Source organism: Equus caballus, chromosome 20 (genome assembly GCF_041296265.1).
Source record: "Equus caballus isolate H_3958 breed thoroughbred chromosome 20, TB-T2T, whole genome shotgun sequence".
NCBI lineage: Eukaryota > Metazoa > Chordata > Mammalia > Perissodactyla > Equidae > Equus > Equus caballus.
The window spans coordinates 53,720,579-53,746,565 of record NC_091703.1 but is presented as its reverse complement, the minus strand read 5'-3'; the positions used below and the strand labels follow the sequence as shown (position 1 = coordinate 53,746,565).

The window sequence follows — 25,987 nt, the reverse complement described above, 5'->3', positions numbered from 1 at the left end:
CCTGGTTATTAACTAGATTGTCCATCTATTCATCCATTCATCCACAAATCCACACACCCACCATCCCACCACAGAGCTCCTCCTGGGAGCAAAGCACTTCCAGGAATTGAAGATAAAAGACCAAAGACGATGGTCATTGAGGGCTTCTGGTCTAGGTGTGAGGACAGGCGTCTAAAATGTAATCAGTATTCTCCAGGCCATCCAGCATGGGGGAACAATTGAATGACAACAACACTAACCCTGCAGTATTTCTCTGGCTCAACCCTCATCTCACAGATTTCCCATGGATTTGCCCCTCCCACTGAGAGGCTTCTCAAAAGCTCACACTCTGGTCCTGCATAGCTGTGCACAACTCCACGCACTCCTTCTTCAGAGGGAAGAGTGGTTCCCAGCTGTGTGCTCCATCAGATGGCTTGGCTGCTCTGGCTGGCCCCGCCCAACAGAGATGGGCCCCAACCTCAGGTGGTGTCTAGACCCTCCGTCAGAGCCATCTTCAGCCATGTCTTCCTCGCTATTCTGGGCCTGGCAGCCTCTCCCTTGCCTGTTCCTTGGATCCCAGGAGAACCCAAACAACTCTCTGGTCTTTCATATAAACTTCCTCCCAGTCTCCCTCCTGCCCCACCACTGCCTCTCCAGCTATCTCACTGCTACAATGAGGCTTCATGTTCTTTTTAGCTTCTTCCCTTTTCCAGGGTCTGCTTCTCTTCCCTCCACCCACAGATTTGGACCACTTACCATCACTTATCATTCACTGAGAGCTAAACACATTACACACTTTCCCTCATTTGAAACTCTCAAACACCCATGAGATTTGGCGTTACCATCCCCATCTTACAAATGAAGAAACTGGGTCTCAGAGAGGTGATTTGTGCAAAGTCCAACCTAGACAAAAAAACTTTCTTCACTGCACTGCCTCTGTAAGGTCCTCAGAAGCATGTAGGTTTATAGACTCAGCTCAGGCAGTGTCACTACCTAGACAGTGTCCACAGGGCTTGGGACCACTCACCCGGAATTCAGGAGGCTCATCGGGGCTGAGCATTCATCCCACACGTTCATCTCTGAACCTAGAATGAAACAGGTTCCAAATCTCATGATTCAAAAGCCTCTCCAGGGCCTTTAAAGCTTTAATCCATTAGGAATAACATCAGTTTTGGCTGAGTTGTTAAAAATGATTTATGATGGAAAATTTCATACATTTATGAAAACAGAAGAAGAGTGTAATGAACCCCATATACCTGTTACCCAGCTGCAGCCATTAGCAACCAGAGATCACTCACTTGGGGCTGTACCCCCACCCTCTGCTCCTCAGCGCTGGGTTCATCTGAAGCAAATCCCAACACCATATCTTTTCATCCATGAACACTTTGACGTGAGTCTCTAAAAGTTATCATCATACCAAAAAGTTAACAGGCATTCCCTTCTATCAAGTGTTCAGTCATGGTTCACATTCTCCCAATTGTATCACTAGTTTTACAGTAACTGCTGTGTTAGAATCAGAATTCAAAAAAGGTCTACACATCTCATTTGCTTAAAGAATCTCTCAATCTCTCTTACCTTTGGGTTCCCCCGCCTCTTTGATTTTCTGCAATTTTTAAACCTTCTGGTTATGGAAACATGAGAGTAGAGAGTTCTCCAAAAGGTCTTAGTCACTCGAGATGAGAACAGTTTTTCCTGGGGACCTTAAAATACAGATTCTGATCTGGGAGGGCTGGGGTGGAGCCCGAGATGCCGCATGTCTGACAACCTCCCAGGGCATCCGTACATTGCTGGTCCAGGGACCACTCTCTGAATAGCAAGTCTGTCAAATTCCACAGTACAAATTTTGCTAATTTTGCTAATTGCATCTCCGAAGTGTTCCTTTGTTTCCGATATTTCCCATAAGTTGGTGCCTAGAGGCTTGATTGGATTCCAGGTCCATCATTTTGACAAGAATTCTTCATAAGCATACTTGCTATTGCATCACATCACCCATGCTTCTGGCTGTCCCATTTTGTTATGTTAGATATTTAGGGTCAGCCTGACCTTCCATTATAGATCCCTGTTAGTAGCTTTAGCAGCTATTGATCTCTTCATCGTGCAGATCAGTGGTTCTCAAAGCTGGCTGCACATTAGAATCACTTGGAGAGATTTTAAAACACGTTGATGCTTGAGTCCTATTCCAAATCAATTATATCAGAATCTCGGGGTTAGGTTCATGCAGTGTGTGAGTGTATGTGTGCACATGCAAGCGTGCCCAAATGCAACCGTGCACTGCAAGTGCAAGTGTTTTAAATCCCTCACAGGATTCAAATAGGCACCATGTAGGGTTGGAAAACCATTGGCCTAGATAATGTGTTTTCATTGTGATTTCCAAAATGGTGATATCTCAATCTATCCTTTTTTCTTCATTGATTTTGCTGTGTTTTCAAAGTGTAGAAATGCTGGTTCAGAAAGGGAGCCAGGCGATATGCTGCAAAATCGATGAGCTCCAGCTCATACCCTGAGGACGCTCACTCCTTCTGCTCCTAAAGCCACCCCCAGCCCTCGCTTCCAGGGGCTCCGTCTCCAGGGACCTCAAGCTGCCTCTGAATATCCAGAGCCTGTCACCCACAAAGTCTATGCCTCATACCCCATATGCTCCATTGGGGGTGGAGATGGACTTTTCATTTCTATACTATTTTAACCTCTTCAAAATGATCATAGAGTATGTTTCTAAAAAAAGACATTTTAATTTTCAGAGGAGAAAGAAAGTGAGAAACGACCCTTATAACTAACTCTGCACTTTCGCCTTAAATCCCAATGAGCCATCGAGAATCCTCTTGAATGATGTCTCTGGGCGGCAGAGGATGCCACATTAAAACATGGAGGTTAATTTGGAAAATGAAAAGTTTCAGCCTCCCCTTATCGCACAGCTTTCTCCAGTCTAGGCTCGTTCTGGCAGGAGTAGGGCACAAGATCTGCACAGATCAGAAGAAAAAAGACTGGAGTGAAGAAAACTTGCCACCTGCCACGGGAGGAAAAGCCGGTCAGAGTTTTACTCTCAAATTCCTTCCACCTGTCTGGCTTCCTCACTCTCACCTCCTTTCCATCTATTTTTTTTTTTTAATGTATCAGTTATTTAATTGAGGTTTTAGAACACCAAGTTGTGAGGATAAACGTCATATGTGAGGAAGAACACAGACGCACGCAGCCTTGGAACCAAGGAATCGCTTTGATTTGGGCAGGAGTTGAGAGCCCACAGCTTTCTGGTCAACCTCACGCTGGTCTGTAAGCTTGGACGCACTCTCTCTCTCTCTCTCTCTCTCTCTCTCTCTCTCTCTCTCTGTGCAGAAGAGTTGTAATCAGTCTCTCTGTTGACTGTCAGGAATCCTAAGCATGGTGGAGAAGCCCAGGCTTCACTCCTTCAATGGAAGAGGCCTAATGGAAATGACCCGGTAGCTCTTGGCCACAGCAGGAGTAGACGTAAGATGCTGGATTCATTCATATTCTTTTCATATTGCAGTCATTGAGCACTGACTTAGGGAGCAGTTGGAGAAAACTCTTTATATGATTCCCAAACAAACAGCAGTTTTCACCCACTGTTCTTTAAATGTTGTGCTGCGAGTAAATTAGTCAGTTCTTTTAAATAAGTACCCAAATACTGTGGACACTGGTTGTTGATACTGAGCTCATCCAAGTGATGCAAATAATGATTAACGAAGAAAGGAAGAAGAAAGGAAGGGAGGGAGGGACTCATTTCATTACACAGCTTCTTTTCATTTCATTCTTCTAAGCCAAGTATTACATTTGTTTAATTACATTTGTCTCAAGAATATTAAGAAACAGGTAATTTCCTTTAAATGTATAGAACAGTCTCATAGGTACTGATGTAAGAACATATCATTCGCTACCAAAGGTACAACCATCCTACACTTTAAGAAATCTTTTAAATTCTGTTCTCAAGCTACTTGAACGTTTAGTTATGGAGGTTTGTAAAGAACTTTCAAAAATCAATAGTTGTGTCTGTATACACATTAATGGTGAATTTAAAGCGGTTAGCCTCCTCTGTAACCCACACACTCAATCTTTTTTAGTCACTGCTAAACGCTCTCTTAGACCTAAAGGTGACAGAGCAGGGAGCTTTCCTCAAACCTGGGCAGCTGCACTGTGGGTTAACGTGACAACAGCGAGGAGCCCTGGGGACCTGGGACTCATCAGGATGCCCTGCCTCCGTCCCAGCCTGGACAGAGGCTCTGCTTCGCTTCTTCTCGAGAAACCTGGACGCCTATGAATGCAGCTCAGAGGTGAGTTATTTTTTAAATATTTTGTGAAATGTTCCATTTTATATAATCTGGTGATGCAGAGGGAGGTTTGCAGAAATTGTAGGGGAAGATAACGTTTTATTCTAGAATCTGAAGAAACCTATGAATCTCTTGCCAGAAAAATGCCATATTTTATATATATATATATATATATATATATATATATATTTTAGGGGTTCCCAGAAGCCATTAAATACATACTTGGATTCTAGGACCCCAGGTTAAGAATTTTGCTATAATAAAGCAAAAACCCCTTTTGTAAGTTCATCATTACTTTTTTCTAAAATCCCTTTGTTTTGAATATTTCATTTTATTTTTTTAATTAATTTAATTTTTGGTGAGGAAGATTGGCCCTGAGCTAACATCCATTGCGAATCTCCCTCTTTTTCGCTTGAGGAAGATTGTTGCTGAGCTAACATCTGTGCCGATCTTCCTCTACTTTGTATGTAGTACACCACCACAGCATGGGTGTGTCAGTCTGTGCCTGCGATCCAAACTGGCAAATCCCGGACCACCAAAGCAGAGCATGCAAACCTAACCACTATGCCACCAGGCTGGCCCTGGGTTTGAATATTTTAAAATTTTAAATTGAAATTTTGAAAACGTGTGGAGTCAAGCACAAAGAATATTATAATAAACACGATCTTACTACCTAGAGTGAACAATAATTAATATTTTATCACATTTGCCTTCAGTCTTTTTAAAAAAAAAAAACACAGGTAATATATCCATAGAATCTTCTTTTAAAAAAAAAACATTAACAGAGAAAGCTACAAGTCAGTTGGCCCATCAACCCCATCTCCACTAAGGTGAGCTCTGTCCAGTCAGTCCAACTTTTATATTTTTGCATTTATATGTGTGCTCACCAACCATGGACTTGGGTGCCTTTTGAAATAATTTATATAAATTATTTTGTGTGTGATTCTCTGTTTTCCTCCTTACACTCAATGTTATGTTTTTGAGATCCATCCATGTCGAGATGGAAAGATAACAGGAGAGACTATGCCATGGGGTGGGGGGCGTCGGGTTCATTCCTTTATAATTATTTTTTAAATCTCAACTTGCATATTTTGTTGCTTTAGAGTTAGATCTGAATAAAATATGATAGAACACACAGGAGAGGATGTGAGCGCAAAGGCTACCTATAAAGACTCCAAGGTCTTTAGGGCACACTACATATTTTTTTAGTACAAATTTTTTTTTTAACTTGAACTTGTCATTTCTTCTTCTGATGACCTAAGTTTGTTAAAACAATAAAAGGCCAATTCTCCTTTCTGTGCCACATGAAGCTCTTTCTTGCGTCTTCTGATTCCCCAGTTTCTATATTCAGGGTTGGCACCATGATATCTTGTCAGAGTTAGAAGAAAATTCTGTAGTCGATATCTACGTTCTGGGCCTGAATTTTCCTTTTGATGTGAGACAGAGCAGATTTTCAAAAGTGAAGTCACCTTGCTCTAGAGGACAGAACTTTGCTAAATGGCTGTGCTTTGTCTACCTTGGGAGCCGCTGCAGTGCCTACAGAGCCCCTCACACGTAAACCTTTCATCAGAAGACAAAATAGAAGAAAACAGACCAGTAAAACATAAGGCGGGAAGTCATTTCTGTGTGATCTGGCAAAGCTCAATTTAATCTACCAGAAAATTCCTCGAATGGTATCTAGTCTGAAGGGTTTTTGTACCCACGCTGTTTCACAGTCACACCCAGACGTGCCCTCCGCCCAGTGGCTCTCCACACATAACCTGGTCAGGAGCACCTTCAAAACTGGAGGTGGGGCTCAGCTCTCTAAGCTCTTGGAGCCTGGCCATGCCAGACAGTGACAGGCACCCCGGAGTTCCTGATGGGAGAAACTGAAATCATAAACATATGCTGCTTTTCATCACACTTCATGAAAATCATAAATAATCTTTAAGTTTAAGAGAAAAGGCTTTTGGGGAAGCCATGTTTGATACTCTGGTTATCCCTATCAGTATTCTCATATTTCGTATCAACTTTGGAATATGGCTTCTTCTTATAAAAATTATTTAAATACAAAGGATGCATTTACCAAATGACAGGATCTAAAATGTAGGGGGCTTGGAGAGAAGGAATCCTACCCGTTTTTCCACCCTTTAGCTGAGGGACTTTAGGCAAGTCACTTAACCTCTCTGGGCTTCCTAAGCTTCAAACGAAGGCTTGGAAAAGAAAAGCACTAATATTTTTATATATATATATATTTTTTTTCTCCCCAAATCCCCCCAGTATATAGTTGTATATTTTAGTTGTGGGTCCCTCTGGTTATGGCATGTAGGACGCCACCTCAGCATGACCTGATGAGCAGTGCCATGTCCACACCCAGGATCCGAACTAGTGAAACCCTGGCCACCAAAGTGGAGCACGTGAACTTGACCACTCGGCCACGGAACCAGCCCCTACTGATGAAATCTGAGAACCTCCAAACCCGATGGAGACGATGTCGGCAGTACAGAAGTCCTTAGTTACCTATGATCTCACTGTTAGTACAACATTTAAATAGCCAAATACGATCTTTGCCCACTTTATTACTTTGGGATTATTTTAATACTTTGTGTGGGTGTTAATTAGTTGATATTCACACACACATAATCGCTCACATACTTCAGGCCTATAATTTTTCTATCTCCCACATTGATCTTTCTTAATATCTCAAAGGAAGAGAAAGCAGATAGAAACACTTGACTTTAGCTCACGGAACATTGAGACATCTCATAACCAGGCAGGTGAAACCGAGGCATTACTTAAAATGTTTCTTTGGCTCATGAAATGATAGTTCCCTCTATGTGAAACTCTTTTGAATTTCACCCTTTCTCCAGGATTGACATGTGTGTAGAAGGCTTGAAGGACCTGAATGACAGGATTATGTTCTTCCCACTCTCTCTGCCTGAAGAGAAGGAGAAGAATCTGGAATACATCCTTGAAAGAGCCACTACAAGATTCTTCCCTGGCTACGAGAAGGTAAGCAACAGACTTCTGCCCTACTCTATGACTCGGGTCAAGCGGGAGAAAAACCAACGAAACTGAAAATAGATAAAACAACTTTATTTGTACACGAAAGATCCCAAAACACTTTGTGAAAGCAAAATTCTTCCCCCAACTGCAGTTACAAACCAATCTGCCCTTCCACCTCCCATCCTGGTTCTGGATTGAATTTTTTTTTCTTTAATTAATGCATAACTTCAGCACTATTTGTGGCTCTGGTGCTGGCAGAAGTTCAGTTGCCTGATTTAATTCCAGAGTAAAATAGAGCCTTGTGAAGAGGATTTTTGGGTGGGGGCAGATTCCACACTAATTAGAGAGCTAAGGGGGGAAAAATGGATATTATTTGTAAAATACACTAGATAGTACCAGGGCTCAGAGAAGTTTATAAGGCTTAGCCAAATTCTACACAATATTCTGAAATTCAAGAAAAAATTGTTCTAATAATAACACTATTTTTCATTTGTCTCTGCATTTTTAACAGCTGAAAAATAATGTCTGAAAAAGCTTGCGCATTAAGCAAATACTTAGTGCCACCCCTAATACAAGGGTTGGATGACTTTAGTTATCAATGCTCTTGTTCTCCAGATGCTTTCATCGTAAAATCAGTAAATGCAGGAAAGGATCATGAAAAATGTTAGAGTTTGGTAAAACATGAGCCAGGTAAATTTTCCAAACTCACTTGCAATGCTGGTTTAATCCATCCTTTCTGGGTTAAGTAATGATAATTTGGACTGAATGATTTAATACATACATTAAAAAATATTTATCAAATCAACAATGTTAGAGCCTAGCATGTAATGCAGATTATGTAATTGATACTTACATATTTGATTATAGATACTGTAACTTCCAAGGTGGTACTTGCCCTTAGGTACACTTAGTGAGTTATCAGTCCCGTTGGTCCAAGATGGAAGATGAATCAAACTGTGAATAGTCTATACTTCAGGCTCTCTCCAAATCATTCCTTCAAAAGCACTTAAAAGATATCATACTCCTTTGTAATTAGCATATAACTGAAGAGATTTTTATCTTATAATTTTTCCAATACTGACAAGGGAATGGATGATTAACACCACCCTTCCCAATGACTGAAGTTTCTGCTGTGGGATACAACAAAGTACAGAGATTTCCCTCCTGGCTAAAAATAGTAACAATAACATCATCACTAACAACAGCGCTAGCTAATTGTAATGAGGGCTCCCCTCTACCAAGGGCTTACTACGTACATGTCAAGAGCTGTGCTATGCATTTTGCAGGCGTGGTCCCATCTCATCATAATAAGAACCCCATGAAAGAGCTTTATCCCCATACAGATGAGGCAACCAGAGCTTAAGGAAGCAAACAAGTTGCCCAATGTCATACAAAGTTGGAGCCTGTACTCAAGTCTTTCTAACTCCTGGTCCCATGCCCAACCATCACGAAATCATAGAATTTTAGGGCTAAAATATACCTTAGTGTCCTCCAACTCCAATCTTTCATTTTGTATTCAATTGATTTTGACTTAAAGTGACCCATAAGTCAGGACCCTATTAGAAGAAAATTTGCTTATAAAAGAGGTTTGGGTTCCCGTGAGAATGACATTCTCCCTGCAAAGAGCAGCACAGCTAAGGAACCTGCCCTGAGATGGTGCCAGGAGAGAATATCACCATGGACCTGGAAGAGCCACCAGGCCAGGCTACGGTGGGGAAACCTTTCGTGAAGATTCGTAGAGTAGGTACAGGGAGATGGAATGAACACGAAGGCCACAAGATTGAGCTGTCTCCAGGGCTGAGAATACGCGAGGAGGATTTAAGCTATTCCACCTCTTTTAGGTGAATAAACTGAAGCCCTCAGAGAGATGGAGTTTATTCAGCTCACACAGCCAGTGGCACAGAATAGATCAGGAACCAGTTTCTCAACTTCTAGAAGACATTCTGCCAAATCACACTGACTTTAAATTCTATGCTAGGTATGCCCCCGAATCCTCTATCCTCTCCTTCTCAACTATCACGCATGCACTGAGAGACCACGGGCAAGATAAGATTTTCTCGTGGGCAACTGGCTGAGCTGGGCTGATAGGCGGCTCCTTGAAGTCATCCTAGTGACTGAAGAGTGCAAACCCAGCACCCTCTCGGGCTTCCCTCCGCTACAGGTCATGCTACCCAAACGGCTCCCAGGAACCACAGGGAGAATGAATGTGTATCATTCATTCATTCTTTCATTCAGTCATTCATTATCACTTAAGAACCTGCTGACTTCTTTATGCCAAAACCTGTGCTAGAGATACAGATGCCCTCAAGGACCACACCTAGTGGGGGAGACAAGCACAGAGATAACCTCTACATAATGTGGCAAATTAAAAAGTAAAATGATCCGGGAAAGTAGATGAGAGTCACCCAGGCCAGCATGGGGATTTAAGGCAGGCTTCTTGCAGGAGTTACATCTCAAAGACTTTGCCTGGAATGTAGTAGAAACTCAAAAGTGGCCACTTACCTCTAGATAAGGTGAGGGGAAAACACTTAATATAATCCTAACATAGCCATTATTTAATAACCATAACCGTTGACTCTGCTCTTACTACATGCCAAGCATTGTCCCAAGCACTGAATGCACATGACTTCATTTATTTTATTCCATCCTCAGAGTAGATAGGAAAGGAGACACAGAGGGGTTAAGTAACTTTCCCTAGGTTGCACTGTTAGCAGGTGACAGGGCTGGCACTCAAACCTTTGCCTCCACGGCCTGGATTCTAAAATACTTTGCTATGTTGGTAGATTTCTTTACAGCCTTTTAACAATATACTTATTTAAAATAGTTGTAATCTGAGTTATGATAATTCTGCAGCCTCGATTTTCCACTTCACAATACATTATAAGCATGTTTTGGTATTGTTAGTCTGCCTCATTTTTATACAATGAAGTCTGTTTTATACATATTTTTGAAAATTTTCACAGTTATATAATACTCCATTTATTGTGCTCAGAATAATCTTATTTTAAATAATGAAAATTGCAAACGACCTAATTTTTCAATACCTAACTAATGAGGCTATATCCATCATACAGAATTTTATGCAGCCACTTAGCTACAATTTCAAAGAGTACATAACAACATGAACAAATGCTTAAGATATAATAAAAATGAGGACTTCTCTTTATTAGTTATACATCAGGATACTCTGGAATATTTGCTTTTGTAAATAATGTTACAACAGCATCTTCATGGGTATGGATTTTTCCACATTCAAGATTACATCATTAGGATACAATTTTAACAATAGGATCACTTGGTTACAGCATATGAACATTTTGTGGTTCTTGAGAAATACTGCTAACTTGCTTTCTACAAGGGGAGCATCACGTTGCAATGCCACAAAATGTATAAAAATTCCATTTTATCTCCTGCCTCTACCAGCAATGAGAAATACAAACACTTTTTCTCTTATGCAAAAATGTTCCTTGTTTATATTTTACTTTGTTTATTTTGCTATATTCTCTTCTCATGAATAATATACTTTTGCATTTTAGGAATTCAAAGCCAGAATCAGCCACATTCCCACAATTAACAAATTTCTCCAGCCTGGAAGCCAGAGGAAGCCTCCCCTAGATGAAGACTCCATTGAAACCGTGAAGAGTATTTTCAAATCTGAACGTGGCATGTTTCTTAAAAACATGGGCACTATAGTAGCGGAGTATTAACAAATGAGGTCTAAGGAACTCAGTAAACTGTTCCCCTTCACATTTGTAGCAGTACCCAGAAGGAAATCATAAGGCCATTTTAATAAAGTGATAAAAAGCATAAGGCAATAAACTACCTAATACTTGTCATAAATCAGACAAAAACCTTTTGTTTTTCGTAAGACAGGAAAACACCAATTAATCAGAATGACCCAAAAAAGAATTCTTCTGCATCCTACCTATTGCAAAAGAGAAAAGTCATAAGTAAGCAAATGGATATGACGGATTTGTTTAAAAACCAACCAAAAAAGCACACACACATCACCACTACCCGCTCCCACCACCTTTTGGGAAAAGTCCAGGACACAGCACAGCTTCAGACTAGTTTCTTACCCTTTCACTCACTAGAGTATTTTACACATACAGTATATATTTCTAGGATCAAGTTCTCATTTAGTTTCTACTTCAGGATCCTAATCACAGTTGAGTATAAGCTGTCGGCTGTCAGAATCTGATGGTCTTTCTCCATCACCTTTGACACTCAGCAAGTGTGTGGAACGCCCCAGTGACAACCTGCTTGTGTAACAAGCTCTTTGGCACCATTAGGATTAGAGGGATTTTCTTTTTTTGGGGGGGGAGGGTTGGATATGTTCAAAGTATATCACAGGATTTTGTTTGGGTTTCCTATTTGGTAAAATTAGTAGTGTTTTTCTTTCTTTCTTTCCTGAATTGAATTACTTATCACCAGAAGTTTAACCACCTCCTTGAAAGTGAATTGGGCAAGGTGACTGAACACAACCTATCCACTCGGCTGTTGTCAGCTGGGAGCTCCACCCACCGTTTCATTTAAAGAAAGGATTTGCAATCTGAACCACTGCACAGAGCCAACAGGACCAGAAATGCGGATCTTTAGAGCCCTAAGGGGTCTTGTCGATCATTTAGTCCAAATACTGCCTTAAGGAAGAGAGACTGGGACCCAGAGAGAGGAAATGACCTCCGAAGATCATCCGGTCAGCAAGAGTCGGGCTGGGCTCCAGTCTCCTGATGGTCAGGCTGCGCCCTCAAAGTGCGCTGGGCACTAAAAGTCAGAACGGTGCCCAAAAAGGAAGTGGCAATCTGACACAAAATCATTTTTGTTTCAGACTTATTACTGTTTCACAGAAAGAGAGAAAAAGAGAATACTTGTTCCTGAGGAAGAGTTCTGGCTTAAATAACCCTCCTTCCCAACCTCTTTCATTAATAATCAAACTTTTAAATATCAAGGATGATTTGTGTATACAGAGAAGACACTAAAATGAAAGGAATAGGCTCAAAACAGAGTGCCTTTTATCTGAATACTAAATACATTGTTAGTACACACACTGTGCTGAGAATGGATTTTTCAAAGGAAAAAATAACAATGGCAGCAATACAATTAAAACAGAAAAAATACAATTTCTAATAATTTCTAATATAACACAAATGACAAATTGATACATCAGCGTTCTGGGCAGTCCACTGAGTGCATTCCATTATCTGATAAGCTGCGGTTTAATGTAAACTTTCTTCAGATGTGTATTTGGAATTATTAACAAACACCACACATATAAAACTAGAGATGCAAATGAAAGCGTATCACAATTCATTAGACATCTTTAATGAAAACAGGACCCAACAACTGGAAAACAAAGTTTTTGTTTAAAAAAAAACACATCAAACTGGTGTTCATATTAGAGGTGACAGTGTGTCTTTTGTTTCTAACATAAAACAAGACACTAAACATTCCACATCAAATTTATCTTTTAAATACATAGCGTATGCTCTGCCGGACGGTGCAGAATGACGGGAAGTGAGTGTTCGGTTCCTCCGATTCTCAGAGCAGCAGAAAGACAAGTCTCAGAATCATCAGGAGGCTGGATGAAAATAAAAGAGAGGCGGGCAGTCACACCGACGCAGTGTAGACAAAACGGGTCGGGGCTCCCCTAACCTGTTCTGTTACCAAACTGGAGCTCCAGTTCCCTCCAACTTCTGCTCCTTGGGGCAGGGGTGACCTCATTATGGCTGTATTCGAACTTCCCAGACAGAACCAAATTAGCCACTTAAAACTGTTCACTGAATGAATGAGGAAAATCGGAACTCACTGTTCTGAAAATCCAGGATGGAGCTTCCTAAGAGAAAGGTTTGGAAGGAAACTCGAAACTCAAAAGCCAGTAAAGTCAAGCAACTTGAAAAAATAATCAAGGGGCAATTTGGGGGTCATTATTACAACCTCAGCCACTTTCCATTGATTGGCGTCTTCTTGACCCAAAAACCTGACTTCTGATGCCTTCAACCACCACATCTCATTTTTAGAACAGGCCCACAACTGGAAAGCAGACTTTTGTAATCACATTTTTTTCCCTTAAATCATAAACATAATACACAGCCGTACTAGAAAATTATATAGAAAAGGAGAAAGAAGAAAATTACTCATTACACTACCACTCATAGATAAACACTACTAATAGATCAAAGTATTTCATTCTATCTTGCTTTTCCATACAGATTTTTAAAACTTGAGATCACACTATATTTGGTTGTTTTCATCCTGTTTTTAATCTCCTACATCATTAAGATTCCCAACGCCACTAAATACTTTCTGAAAAAATGACATGTAACGCCTGCTCAATACTCCATTCATTGAACATGAGCGAAACTTCCTTACTGATGAACTTTCAGGTTGTTTCTAATTGTTCACTTTATCATGTCTCTTCCATTAGAAATAAGCTGCAATAAACACCAGCCTTTGTATATACCTCATTATTTCCTTGGAACAATTTCCAAAAAGTAGAAATGTCTATCAAAGGAAACAAACATGCTTATGGCTTTCAATGTATAAACACAGCTTCCAGGAGGAATTAAACATGCTACCTAGGCATTTTTACCTGGTAACATGCTTAATCTCATGGATAGAAATACTGTGATTAAATTAACGGAAACTTGAGGCTCCTCATTTACCTTTCAAAAAAATATTAAGTTTTTCTCCCTTAAAAACTCAAGATAACTACAGCAGTCTGTCCCTCTGGCCTAGTCTCTCTGCGAGAGACTGAGCATCAGATTTAAGCAAATACCTGACTGTCTCAGATGGGTGAGTCTTGAGGACAATGAGGCCGAATTTAGCTCTTTACCCTGAAGAAGGCACGTGTGGACACCTGATCAGATGCTACGGCCACCCTAAGGGTATGTGCCAGCATGCGCACGGGCACGTCAACACCGCAGACTGAACAAACGCACGATATCTCAGGGTGTTTCCACTCATGCTTATTGTAGTAAAAACTACTTCGACCTTTCAAACTAAAGCTGACTTTTGCCAAAAATTCAGCACTTCAGACAGAGGAAAATATAGATCAAAATAGTTTTTCTTACCTTAAACCTGCAACCAGCCCAGCCGGCATTATTTTCTTGGATCTTTTAAACCTCACACCCATGATGGTGGCCAGGAAGAAAGCTGTAACTGGACACCAAGCCAACGCGTGAGCCAGAGTTTCACACCTGCCCTCAGCGTGCACTTTCTAATGTAACTACGACTGTGTGGAAGCAGTGAGTTGCTATTTTCTTGAAAAGAAAAAGTGCTCTATCAAGACACTTTATAAACTAACTCATCAAAAGATTCCTGAGTAAACAAGCATGTTAAAATCCATTCCTGAAATGCCATCAAGAGAAAAAGTCTTTTTCTAACTCAAATTTCTATTTATAGCATACTCCTTGAAGACTAGGACTGTGTCTTATTCAGCTTTCCTCAGGAACGTCAGGCAGTGTACCAGCACCCACAGGAGATACTCAATTAGTGTTTAGTTAACTGAATGTGAGGAAATCATCAGCATCTTTTGGTTTTTTTGTGTGCTGAGGAAGATCTGCCCTGAGCTAACATCTGTGTCAATCTTCCTCTATGTTTTAGTAAGCAGGTCGCCACCACGGCATTGCTGCCAGTGAGCAGTGTAGATCCGCACCCAGGAACTGAACCCAGGCCACCGAAGCAGAGTGCACTGAACTTAACCACTGGGCCACCAGGGCCAGACCTGCTATCTTTTTTTAAAGTAAGACCTGTTTAATAAAATCATACTAGGAAGAACGTTATTTATTTTGTAGCATTCCATTTTGGAAAATTCAATGCCTGGAGACTAAATAACAATAGTCTAACTAATAATATTATAATCAGAAGCATCATACCAGCTTTTTAGGAGCTGAACCAATATGAAGAGAGAGGTAGTTTTATGTAACAGATCAGGGCATTGAAGTCACAATTTAAGAACAGCTTTCGGGGCTGGCCCCATGGCCGAGTGGTTAAGTTCGCGCGCTCCGCTGCAGGCGGCCCAGTGTTTCATTGGTTCGAATCCTGGGCGCGGACATGGCACTGCTCATCAAACCACGCTGAGGCAGCATCCCACATGCCACAACTAGAAGGACCCACAACGAAGAATATACAACTATGTACTGGGAGGCTTTGGGGAGAAAAAGGAAAAAATAAAATCTTTAAAAAAGAAGAACAGCTTTCAAGGAAAAATACTTTGCTAATATAAAAGCAAAATGACTGAATGAACATATGTGAACTATTTACATGCATATGAATAAAAAGCCCAACATATTTATATCTTGCTGATAGATTTTTGTCTTCTGACACAATTTTATTATTAAAACCATCCCTCGCTCCTATTTAAAATCAGGAAAGAAGAAAGGCCACTAAATTTCTCTCTCCCCCAAATACAGAACTGATACAACTTGTCTTCATTGGTATTTTCTTCCATACCCCACCAGGGCACCTGGAAAAATTAATCAATTTAAACAGAGAGAATTCCTTGGTGTAGTTTTCCAGATCTTCACTGTATTTCTCTTTCAAGCTACACAAAAGAAAGCCAAGTGTCTTGGGGGCTTTAAACACACACAGGGTTCCATTTTCTCTGTGGAGATTCCCCTACTAAGCTGAACAAAGGAAGAAGCTAAAAAAAGGGTCAACCTTGCTTTTCCAGATTAAGTCTTAAAGCAAAGCAAGGTCTAAAAGCTGTGTGTGAATTAGTAAAACAATGCAAAGCTGTCTCTCTTCAGGTACTTCCATAGCAACACAAAAAATGACACTAATACACACTTAAGAGAGTTAGCCAAGAATCTGGGCATAATTCCTTGCTTCTTCTAATTTTGTTTTACTTATTTATTTTTTGTTTTGAGGAAGATTAGCCCTGAGCTAACATCTGCTGCCAATCCTCCTCTTTTTGCTGAGAAGACTGGCCCTGAGCTAACATCCGTGCCCATCTTCCTCTACATTATATGTGGGACGCCTACCACAGCATGGCGTGCCAAGTGGTACGTAGGTCCGCACCTAGGATCCAAACTGGCGAACCCGGGCCACCAAAGCAGAACATGTGCACTTAACCACTGCACCCCTGGGCCAGCCCCCTATTTTTCTAATAATCAAGTCTTATAGAAATATTCTTCTAAGTTGGAAGGTCTGGTAGCGTATGTGAGCATAAGTGAGGCCAATGTGTTACACTAAATGACCCTTTCCTAGTTAAAATCCTTCTAGCATGTAATCATCATAAATTACTACACGCTTTCATGACTTTCTGGCCCTGATCCTGTGCACATCCCCCTGCTGAGGTACTCTGATAGCTTTGTCCTTAACAATCTTAAATTTTCCCAATGAATAAGAAGGCCTCCAGGAAGCAGGAACACCTGTAGGATGTTCATCATCACCGACAGCGGAACGACAAGGGACCCTGGAGTCCGCCACACATGAAGGCCGACACCTCTAACCCCCTCCATACTGCCCATTTTCCCGATATAACTGACTCAAGGCTCTGTAATTCTTTAAGATGGGTTTTTTGAGACATTAGTCTCTCATCTTCCGATCACACCGGCTAATGGAGTAAAAACTTCCTTTCTCAATCTCTGAACTCGTTGTGACTAATTGGCTCAGATGGCAGCGAGCAGAGTGAGCCCATAGCTCCCTAACCAGCAATACCATTTTTTTGATCAGGTCTGTCTAGAAAGGAACAAGAATTGTGATCAGTCTTGACACACGTGTAGGGCCACGTGCCTGTGTCTCACTACGTAGCTTCTACCACACCTAGCAGAGGGGATCAAAAAAGCCACCCCCAAGGGTCGATTCTCCATAACTGGGAAAAACGCCTCACTTACGCAGTGACAGTTTTACATCTCGTTTGTCATTGGAGACACGGTAAGCGCCATAGGCAGCCAAAAATCCAACAAAAAGACCAGCAATCAAAGATGGAATGCCACCTGGAAAAAAAAAAGGGGGGTTCAGAAAGGGAATCCTCAAATGAAAGGAATTGGCTTCCAGTATGATACACACACCTCCAAATGCATTTCTGCTTGGGCATTGTAACTGCACAAAGCCAAATTAAGTTGGCCTATTCACGGATAATTTCTAAGAAATGCCCATCTCATGCTGAACCTGAAATGCAGGGCAGAGGAACCCGAAGCGCACAGCAGTGCTGTTAGATATGATAGAGGGAATAAGAAAGCCTGCCTTGTAGGAGGGGTTTTCACATTGATTGCATCATCTTGGGTGATTGGTTGACTTCTTTACGCCCTTCATTTTTTTTTCTCTAGTCTCCTTGCCTCCATCTTTTTACTCTGAGGTTGTGATGATGAAATTAATATGCAAACGGATCTTTAGCTCATAGAGGTAGAGGGAGAAATCTTGTGCAAACCAAGCGATGGTTCTGTCCTGAATAATTCACAAACCTTCCAGCCTCAAGATGTTACGACTCAGGGATGAACAGCAGCAAGTACTGAGTCGCCATTGTTCCCTCCCACCCCCCTCAAATCTATTCTCCAAACCACAATATGATCTTTTAAAAACATACACCTAGACAGGGCGCTCCTCTCATTAAAGACCCTCAGTGCTTCCCACTGCACACAGGAAAGAACTCAGGTTTGCTCCGTTGTTGGAGCCCTGGCCTTCTTTCAGTTCCCTGAACACGCCAGACTCTTTATTCCTCCTGGCTTCCAGACATGCTGTTCCTTGCCTAGACTGCTCTTCCCCTCACTGTTCACCTGGTCAACTGCAGCTCCCCTTCGGGCATCTCTCTAAGGGTAAGTTCCTTAGAGATGCCTTCTCTGACCCGCCCGGGCTGAGCGAGGCCACCATTACTCATCATATGTTTATAAGCCTGTTCATGTATTTAATGTCAGTCTCCCCCACTTGCTTGTGAGCGCCATGTCTTTTTGCTCACTGCTGTTTTCCCAGGGCCTGAAACAGTGCCGGGTCTGTAGGCAGCACTAGATAAACCCTGAGGAGATGCACGCCTGGGCGCCCCGTCAGGGATCCTGTTCAAGCAGAAGTCAGAGAAGGTCACAGTTGAGGAGATTAAGCGTTTTCTGGAAAGCATGACTAGGTCGCCGTCAAGGTGCTTTCTCACCTAGAGACTCTCTGCCTCTTTTCTGGACACCCTCAGGATTTCTGCACTGCTGTCCTCCTGCCTTAAGTCTGGGGGGGGCGGGGGGGCGGGGGGCGTGGCAGCATCTGCACTTGAGTCTTGGTGAGACCAGACAGCCAACAGCAGGGACAGGGCAGGCTCCCAGCGGCCACGCGGATGAGAACTGGGAAGGTGCTGGGGAGAACTCATCCTGCGTGAGGAAGGAGCAGGGGCTGTGGGCTCCACCCGACAAGAAAGCCACTGCTGGGGAAGGGGGCAAAGGTTCTGTGGAAGAAGTGGGGCCCACCGTGGGGCCACCAAAAAGGAGCTCCAAGCTCTCCCCAACCCATCTCCTCGGATGCGGCTCTGGGTGGGGAGGTCTTGGAATCGGAGTTCTCAAAGGAGCTGAAAGGTGCACGCGGGGGCCCCGCAGAGCAGGAAGCTGCCCAGCAGCGGCCCCACCCCCACCCCCAACCTCCCACTGGCAGCGCAGTAGCAGCAGAAACAACAAGCATATTAAACCTTTACTCTGCGCCAGGCACTATGTGAAATGTGTTACACACAATATCTTATTTAATCCTAACAGATTAATTTACATTGAGGACCTGAAGCCTAGAAGTTAAAACAACTCACGTGAGTATCTGAGCTGGTAAGTGGTAGTGTCAAGAGCAGAATGTAAGAATGCTTGATTCTGTGGCCTGTGCTCTTAACCCACACTACACGACAAGAGTGGGCTCCTCTGTGAACACATGTGGGCCTCCAGGGGCTCCCAGGATCCCTTAGTGGGGGCTCTTGCAGGAGGCCAAGGAACCATATTGTGCAGCTGGGCATCAGGGCCCTGACATCGGACACCTTACAGTTCCCGTGATTTCATTTGTTCCTGAAGAGACGTGGCTTGGAATAGCAAAGCAACCCTCTCCTCTCCCCATCCCGGCCCATCCCAGCCACTCCAACACGCACACACAGACGCACGCATACATGTGCACACACTCTTCCTTCTTCCCACCCCTCTAAGAGGCAAGCAAAAATGCCCAGAGGCTCTTTTCTGTTCTATGACAGAGGTTATTCAGACATGTCTTTGACAATGAAAAGGTTTGTGAACAACAATCCTAACAGGACTTTAAACTGAGTTCCCTTTAAAGTAGATTATGAACCATCAACTTTTGAGTAGTTGTTTACAGGTCTTACTTTGGTGCCATCGTTTTTTCCCCATCAAATACATATCCGTGATGCTACACATACTGAGAAAGAAAATAAGAACCACCAACCAAAATCCAGGGTGAATGACAGGCTCACAGGAATCTTAGAAGATAACCTAGTCTCACCTGCCAGCCCCGCAGCCCCGGGAGAGAACTGAGCTTCTGGCCGTGGATTTCCTAGCAATCTCTAAAGAAGGGAGTAACTCTGAAAACTGTAGACCTGGCTTCTTCACTCAAACTCAAGTCCACCAATGTCACAAAATATAACACTCCTTGAAATATACATTTCAAAAAATATTCATTTTTAAAATTTCATAAAAACATAAGAAACGGAAATATGAGACAGCAGGACTATAAATCTTCTACCTTCAAACAAAGTAAAATATAAAACCTGACCTTTCATTTTTCTCCATGAAAACCCTTTATTTATCAACTGGGTTTTTTTTTTCCTCTTTTTGACAGTGATGAAGAAACAACTTGAGATATAATATCTAAGATTTTAATGAATTTTCCTTTGCAACAAACAACATCAACATAATTCAGTTTTTTGACACTATGAGTACATAAACAAAAAAAATCCTCATTTGATAATAAGCGAGTAGCCCTAGGGAGGTTAAATCAGTTAATGATGCAATCGACAATGACAGGTCAAACTAGAATTGTGTAGAGGAGAGAGGCCCAGAACCCCAGGTTGGAATGCTCTGTCATGCCCAGCCCCACACCACCCCCTCCCTTCCCCAAATCCCCTCTACGACATGCTGGTCCTCAGCCACCTCCAGGACATCTTTAGCTTTGTGTCCTACCTACAGACCCTCAGCTGATCCCAGCACCACCACCAACCCCCACCTAGTCCCTTTGATGAAAAACCTGATTCAGGCTTACCTCTCCGCTTATATCCCAAAATGCTTCCAAATGTCACAAGGGCTGCATAACCAAAACCCACAAGGTCCATTGGCAAGACTGCAACGCTAAAACCAGGGGGAAGGGACAAATGTTAGAAAATAAAAAGAGTTTGAGGGAGCAAATGTATATAAAAATGATATGCATTCCACAGAATTACAGAAATTAGTTTCTCTAGTCTACCAAAAAAGGGAAGCCAGATCTTCATCTGTTCCGGCACTCACCTACGCTCCACATCATCCTCCCTCAAGCACAGCCAGGGGCACCTCGGGTTGATCCTCCTCTCCTGGCCGTCAAGCCCCGCTGTGCCCTCAGCTGTCTATTTCCTTCCACTTCCCCAAGGCAGTCTCCTGCTCTCTGTAACACCACAATCTTCACTTTTCACTTCCGTTCCTGGAACGCCCTCCCTCTCCACAACAAACCCCAACCCTCCCTCTGACGCTTCTCCCCGACTTCAGCCCTTCTTAACAACCCCCCAGCCTCCTGAACCACTCCAGCCTGCACCACCCAACTGGTCTGGAGCAAACTGCTCTTCCTCCTCTAAATCCCTTGACTTCAGAAACCATTCTCGAATCCTTGGTATTTGGACAGATATGCCTCGCCCTATCCTCCTCACAGTGAAGACCAGAAAAGGGGTGACACGGACGTTTGTTTGCTGATCGAACCAAAGTTTCACTTTAAACATTTGCTTTGTCACCAGCTTTGTTATGAGAGGCTCTTCTGTGGTGGCAGAGACACCAACGCTTAATCGACAGCAAATCACTAAGGGATATAACAAAGTCCTGGCATGAGGTGAACTGAAGGACAATGACATCCTATGGGGCATCAGAGCAGCAGATGACACACATCCAGTGGTGAGAAGTTCTGCTGAAACCCTGCCCACCATTCTCTAAGATGTAGGAGAAAGAGTACCAGCGACAGGCTGGAGACTGGAGACGGGGCTACTGGTCACTGGCCGGCTCTTGGTCCTTGGTCACACCCCATCCCTATGCCAGCATCCCCCCAAAGTGAGGGAAACAGGAGATGAACTCGAAAGTTCCCTGCAGCTCTTTAAATTCCAAGACTCCTGGTGGTGCTTTCCAGAACAACGGAAAAGGGTTCTGAGCTTATCTCGGAGAGGAAGTGAGAACATACTGTGAGGAAGGGTCTGAGGGGAGAGAACCTGAGGCACAGGAGGAGACGATGACAGTGAAAACAAGGCCACACCGAAAAACCCTCAGCATCTGCGGGAAGGAGAATTAGAACAAGAGAGCTCACCTGTCCCCAAGCAGCGGTACAGTGGGACCGAACACGGAGGGAGGACCTGTGTTCAAAAACCGCTGTTGACTGAGTGATGGATAAACAAATACTAACAGCAAGGATGTTTCAGAGTAATTACCACGTGCTAGGCACCATTCTGAGGCCGTACATGTACCAACTTCTTTAATCGTGACCACAACCCTACAAGGTAAGTACTATCATTCTTATCCCCATTTTCCAGATGAGGAGACTGAGGCACAGAGAAGGCAAGCAACATCTCCGAGGTTACACAGCAGAACCAAGATTTCAGCCTCAGAGAAGTCTCATTCCTAACCACTAACAGTAATACCTCTGATAACTGAGTTGGCTGGCTGGAAAAAGTGAATATGCAGGTGAAACTTATGTTCTTCAGAGTTTTAAATTCTGGATTAATCACATCTGCTTGGCTTCTTGGGTTAAAGTCGTGACCACACTGCACTGTCTTCCATCTGGTGACTGACCACCTTTAGCCCTATGAGCATCTCATGCTCAGCCCTACTTACTGTCTTTCTCAAAGAGTTAAACATGTTCCACAAGGGATGCTTGGCTCCAAACCTGACGCCACAAACTACTAGCTGTGTAGCAGGAGGCACTCCTGATTATCTCTAACTCAAGCTCTCCACCTGTAAAGTAGGACCATTGAAATACCTACCTCACAGAGTTGTTGTGATAATTAAACGAGTTAATCCCGTAAAGCACTGAGAACAGCGCCTGGAACATACGGAATACTCAACAATTAGCTACTCTAACAACAGTTATTCTTCTCTTTCACACTTACCCCCATTTTTAAGCTTAATGTGGGTAAGGCCATTACTACACCAGCAAACTGAGGAAACCACTGAGGTAGGGAGAATTTACAATTCAGGCATGCAACGAATCAAACCATGATATTGCAACGTATATTGACACTCAAGTCCATTAACAACCACAGGCACACCTCGTTTTATTGCGCTTCGCTTTACTGCTTCACAGACACTGTGTTTTTCACAAACCCTCCACCAGCAAAAAGACCACAACTCACTGAAGGCTCAGATGATGGTTAGCATTTTTTAGCAATAAAATATTTTTTAATTAAGGTATGCACACTGTATTTTTAGACATAATGCCATTGCACACGAAACAGACTATAGTACAGTGTAAACATAACTTCTGCATGCACTGAGAAACCAAAAAATTCATGTGCCTCACTTTATTGCCATATTCGCTTTATTATGGTGGTTTGGAACCCAACCCACAATCTCTGAGGCGTGCCCACATTTACTGACCACGTTCTTTGTGCAAGGCAGTAGGAAACAATGAAACGCCCTCCTACATGGGCCTCATCTTCCAGGACTTACAGTACAGCACAGCGGAGGAGGCAGGCATGTGAGTGCATCCTAACAGGAGAGGCATGGGTGCCATAATAATAAGGAGCACCTAATGAGGCTTGGGAGTCTACGGAATGCCTCCCAGAGGAAGCAGGGTTGCAGCTGGGACCTTAGGGAGAGAAGGAGTAACCCCAGTGAAGCATGTAGCAAGGCAGCGTGTGTTCTAGGCAGAAGGGAGAACATGTGCAAAGGCCTAGGGCCATGAGGAAGCAAGGCATGTTGTCAAAATGTAAAGAAGTACAAGAGGGTTGTGAAAAGATACGGGGCTGGTGAGAAAGACAGGGCCGGCCCACCCACGTCAGCCCTGTAAAGGGAGACTCTTCTGTCCCAAGGGCAGTGAGCGGTGAATGAAGGGGACGGCACTGGCAGATGTAAATTCCAGCAAGAGCTTCCTGGCTGCGGTGAAGCCAGTCAGGGAGATAAGCTGGGAGGCTGCAGCTGTAAACCAAGGGAGAGATGACGGCAGCCTGGCCTGTAGAAACGGCACTGAGAGCTTCAGGAGGCGGGATCAACACACCTGGATGAGGGCAGTGAGGGGGAGGAGAGTCAGAGACAGCTCATGCCTAGGTCTCTGGCTTGGACCACTAAGAGGGGGAGGGCAGGGGAGCCATGACACCGTTCTCTGAAATAGCAGTAGGCGTGTAGTGAGGGCAGGAGGAAGGTCACCAGGAATGATGAGACCTGTCTGAAATATATTCAGTCTGAGATGCCCGGCAGGCAGTCAGGAAAACACCCTCGTATACAGATCTGAAGCTTAATATAGACATCACTCAACATCAGGTAGTAATTTGGGGACCTAGTTTTCTCCTAAGCCAACCACCTGGTGTGAAAGCTGGTTCTTCCCCCTCCTCTGGGCCCCCCAGCGCTTCCTCTGGCCCTCTCTTGCAGCCCCATCCCCTTCTCCCTGGTATAGAGTTGTGTATGTTGGGCTTATCTCTCCTCTCAGCCAGTCAAGCTCCTTGAGGGCAAAGCTCAGGATCAATTCCTCTTTGTCCTCCTCACAGCACCAAGCTCACAGTCACACACATGGCAGGTGCTTAGTAAATACTTGCTCAATGAGTGAATGAGTGAGGGAACCTGCGGAACAACTTCTGCCTGAAGACATTCTTTCGGGTTTTTCTTAAGATTCTATTTTTCCTTCTTCTCCCCAAAGCCCCTGGTACATAGCTGCATATTTTTAGTTGTGGGTCCTTCTAGTTGTGGTATGCGGGACGCCTCGGCATGGCTTGATGAGCCGTGCTAGGTCGGCGTCCAGCATACGACCCGGTGAAACCCTGGGCTGCTGAAGCTCAGCTCCCGAACTGAACCACTTGGCCGCAGGGCCAGCCCCATGAAGACATTCTTTTTTTTTTTTTGGAGGAAGACTGGCCCTGAGCTAACTACTGCCAGTCCTCCTCTTTTTGCTGAGGAAGACTGGCCCTGAGCTAACATCCGTGACCATCTTTCTCTATTTTATACATGGGACACCTACCACAGCATGGCGTGCCAAGCAGGGGCATGGCCACACCCGGGATCCGAACTGCCGAACCCTGGCCGCCAAGAAGCAGAACGTGCGAACTTAACCCCTGGGCCACCAGGCCGGCCCCGGAAGACATTCTTTAACTCACCTACCCCGGGTTTAGCTCTAATGCCAGGAAACAGACGGTCGTTAATCTGTTTAGTGAACTGAGTGTTGTTCTAAAGAGGCAGAATAAATCTATTTGCAACCTTGCAAGAAGCGTCTGTACTCACAGAGAAAATTCAGACAAAATGCACCCACTCCTCTTGCTCCTTTGCCATGGCAGGACCATTTGACCTGTCCAAAAGGACACACGAAAGCCAGAGGCTGCCTTAACATGAAAGGGACGGGGGTGGGTGCGATGTGGGACGCATCACATGCTCCCATCGCAAACGAGATGCTCCGCCCTTAGAAAAGCCAGAAAGCGTCTTGGGTGCAACGCGGCAAGATGATTTACTGCACCGCGTACAAACCCAGGTGACAGGGCGCCGCCTTGCCTCTAAATTTGGGGAATCCACGAAGAGACTTACCGTAAGCTACGATATAAAACGCGTTTTCACATGTTGAGTATCAACAATTACCCACCTTTGAACTCCTTGGGGCTGGAAAGACACACTTTCGAGCGAAGTGTGGGTGGTGCTGGGAAGGTTAAAACCCTGCCAAGCATGTCTGCAATGGTCCCAGAGCCCCACCCGTTCCTCCGCCTCTCCCTAGCTCCGGGAAGGTGGGAGAGTCAGGACCGCGAGAAGGAAGAAATTCGGGGCACTCCCAGGAGGAGGCGAGAAGCGATGCCTGGGAGAGCAGACCCCATCTCCTGCAAATTCCTCCCAAGGTCCTCTGCATCGGTGTCTGTTTATTTCTGCGCTTTTGCAAGAAAATTCAGGACAGGAAGGTCTCGACTGCGAAGCGTACAGCTCACCTGCAGCCCCGAGCCCTCCGTGAGGCTGAAAAGAGAACAGTCGGCAGCCAGCTGCGGGCAAACTTCGTACCTGGAGTCCGGAAGCCGGTGCTCGCCGCCGGAGCCTTCGGACCCTGCGCGCTCCCTTCCAGCGCTTGGCGGGGCCCGGGGCTCGGGGCGGCGCCTTTCCCGCTGCGCGCATGCGCCACCTCCCTCCCTCCCGCGCTCGGCCCCGCCCGCCCGGCAGAGCAGAGGCGGCCGGTCGGCTACACCGCCTGGAGCGCCCGGCCGCTGCCAACGGGCTGTGCCTGCCCCCTCTCGGCCCTGGCCCTGAGCTGGGGTTGAGGTCCGCTGCCTCCTGCCGGAGGGAACGGGACTGACACGTCTTCGCAGGAAGGGGATCTCGGCGTAGCGGGGATCCCAGAAGACGAAAGAGTTTTAACCGTGAAGACGTTCAGTAATCATTCCAGGGACATTTGTGTCTACAGCCAACGCAGGCCTTTTACAAACTCCCCAGGAAACT

General features: G+C 44.1%; 1 protein-coding gene across 3 annotated transcripts; it reads right to left on the bottom strand.

The window, feature by feature from the left end:
* Positions 1–10,377: 10,377 nt before the first annotated feature.
* Positions 10,378–25,770, bottom strand: TMEM14A (transmembrane protein 14A). Of its 3 annotated transcripts, none has more exons than XM_003363723.5 (5): positions 25,486–25,770; positions 20,406–20,491; positions 17,081–17,182; positions 14,315–14,402; positions 10,378–12,822 (listed from the first exon to the last, which is right to left on the bottom strand). In XM_003363723.5, the coding sequence occupies exons 2-5, from the start codon at positions 20,473–20,475 to the stop codon at positions 12,783–12,785; spliced, it is 300 nt and encodes a 99-aa protein (XP_003363771.2). In that variant the 5' UTR covers positions 20,476–20,491; positions 25,486–25,770; the 3' UTR covers positions 10,378–12,782. The 3 variants fall into 3 exon arrangements, with proteins under 3 accessions (XP_003363771.2, XP_023480848.2, XP_014589975.3); XM_023625080.2 differs by having other exon boundaries at positions 25,556–25,683; XM_014734489.3 differs by lacking the exon at positions 25,486–25,770 and adding an exon at positions 24,800–25,008.
* Positions 25,771–25,987: the final 217 nt, after the last annotated feature.

Bases quoted from the DNA above. Each gene is read 5' to 3' on its own strand.
- TMEM14A (XM_014734489.3), bottom strand. From the start codon at position 24,858: ATGGTCCTGCCATGGCAAAGGAGCAAGAGGAGTGGGTGCATTTTGTCT. The intron at 20,492-24,799 runs GTGAGTACAGAC...CCCTGGTTTTAG, and splicing joins ATTTTGTCTGAATTTTCTCT to CGTTGCAGTCTTGCCAATGG. The intron at 12,823-14,314 runs GTAAGAAAAACT...ATTTTCATCCAG, and splicing joins GGGCTGGTTGCAGGTTTAAG to CCTCCTGATGATTCTGAGAC.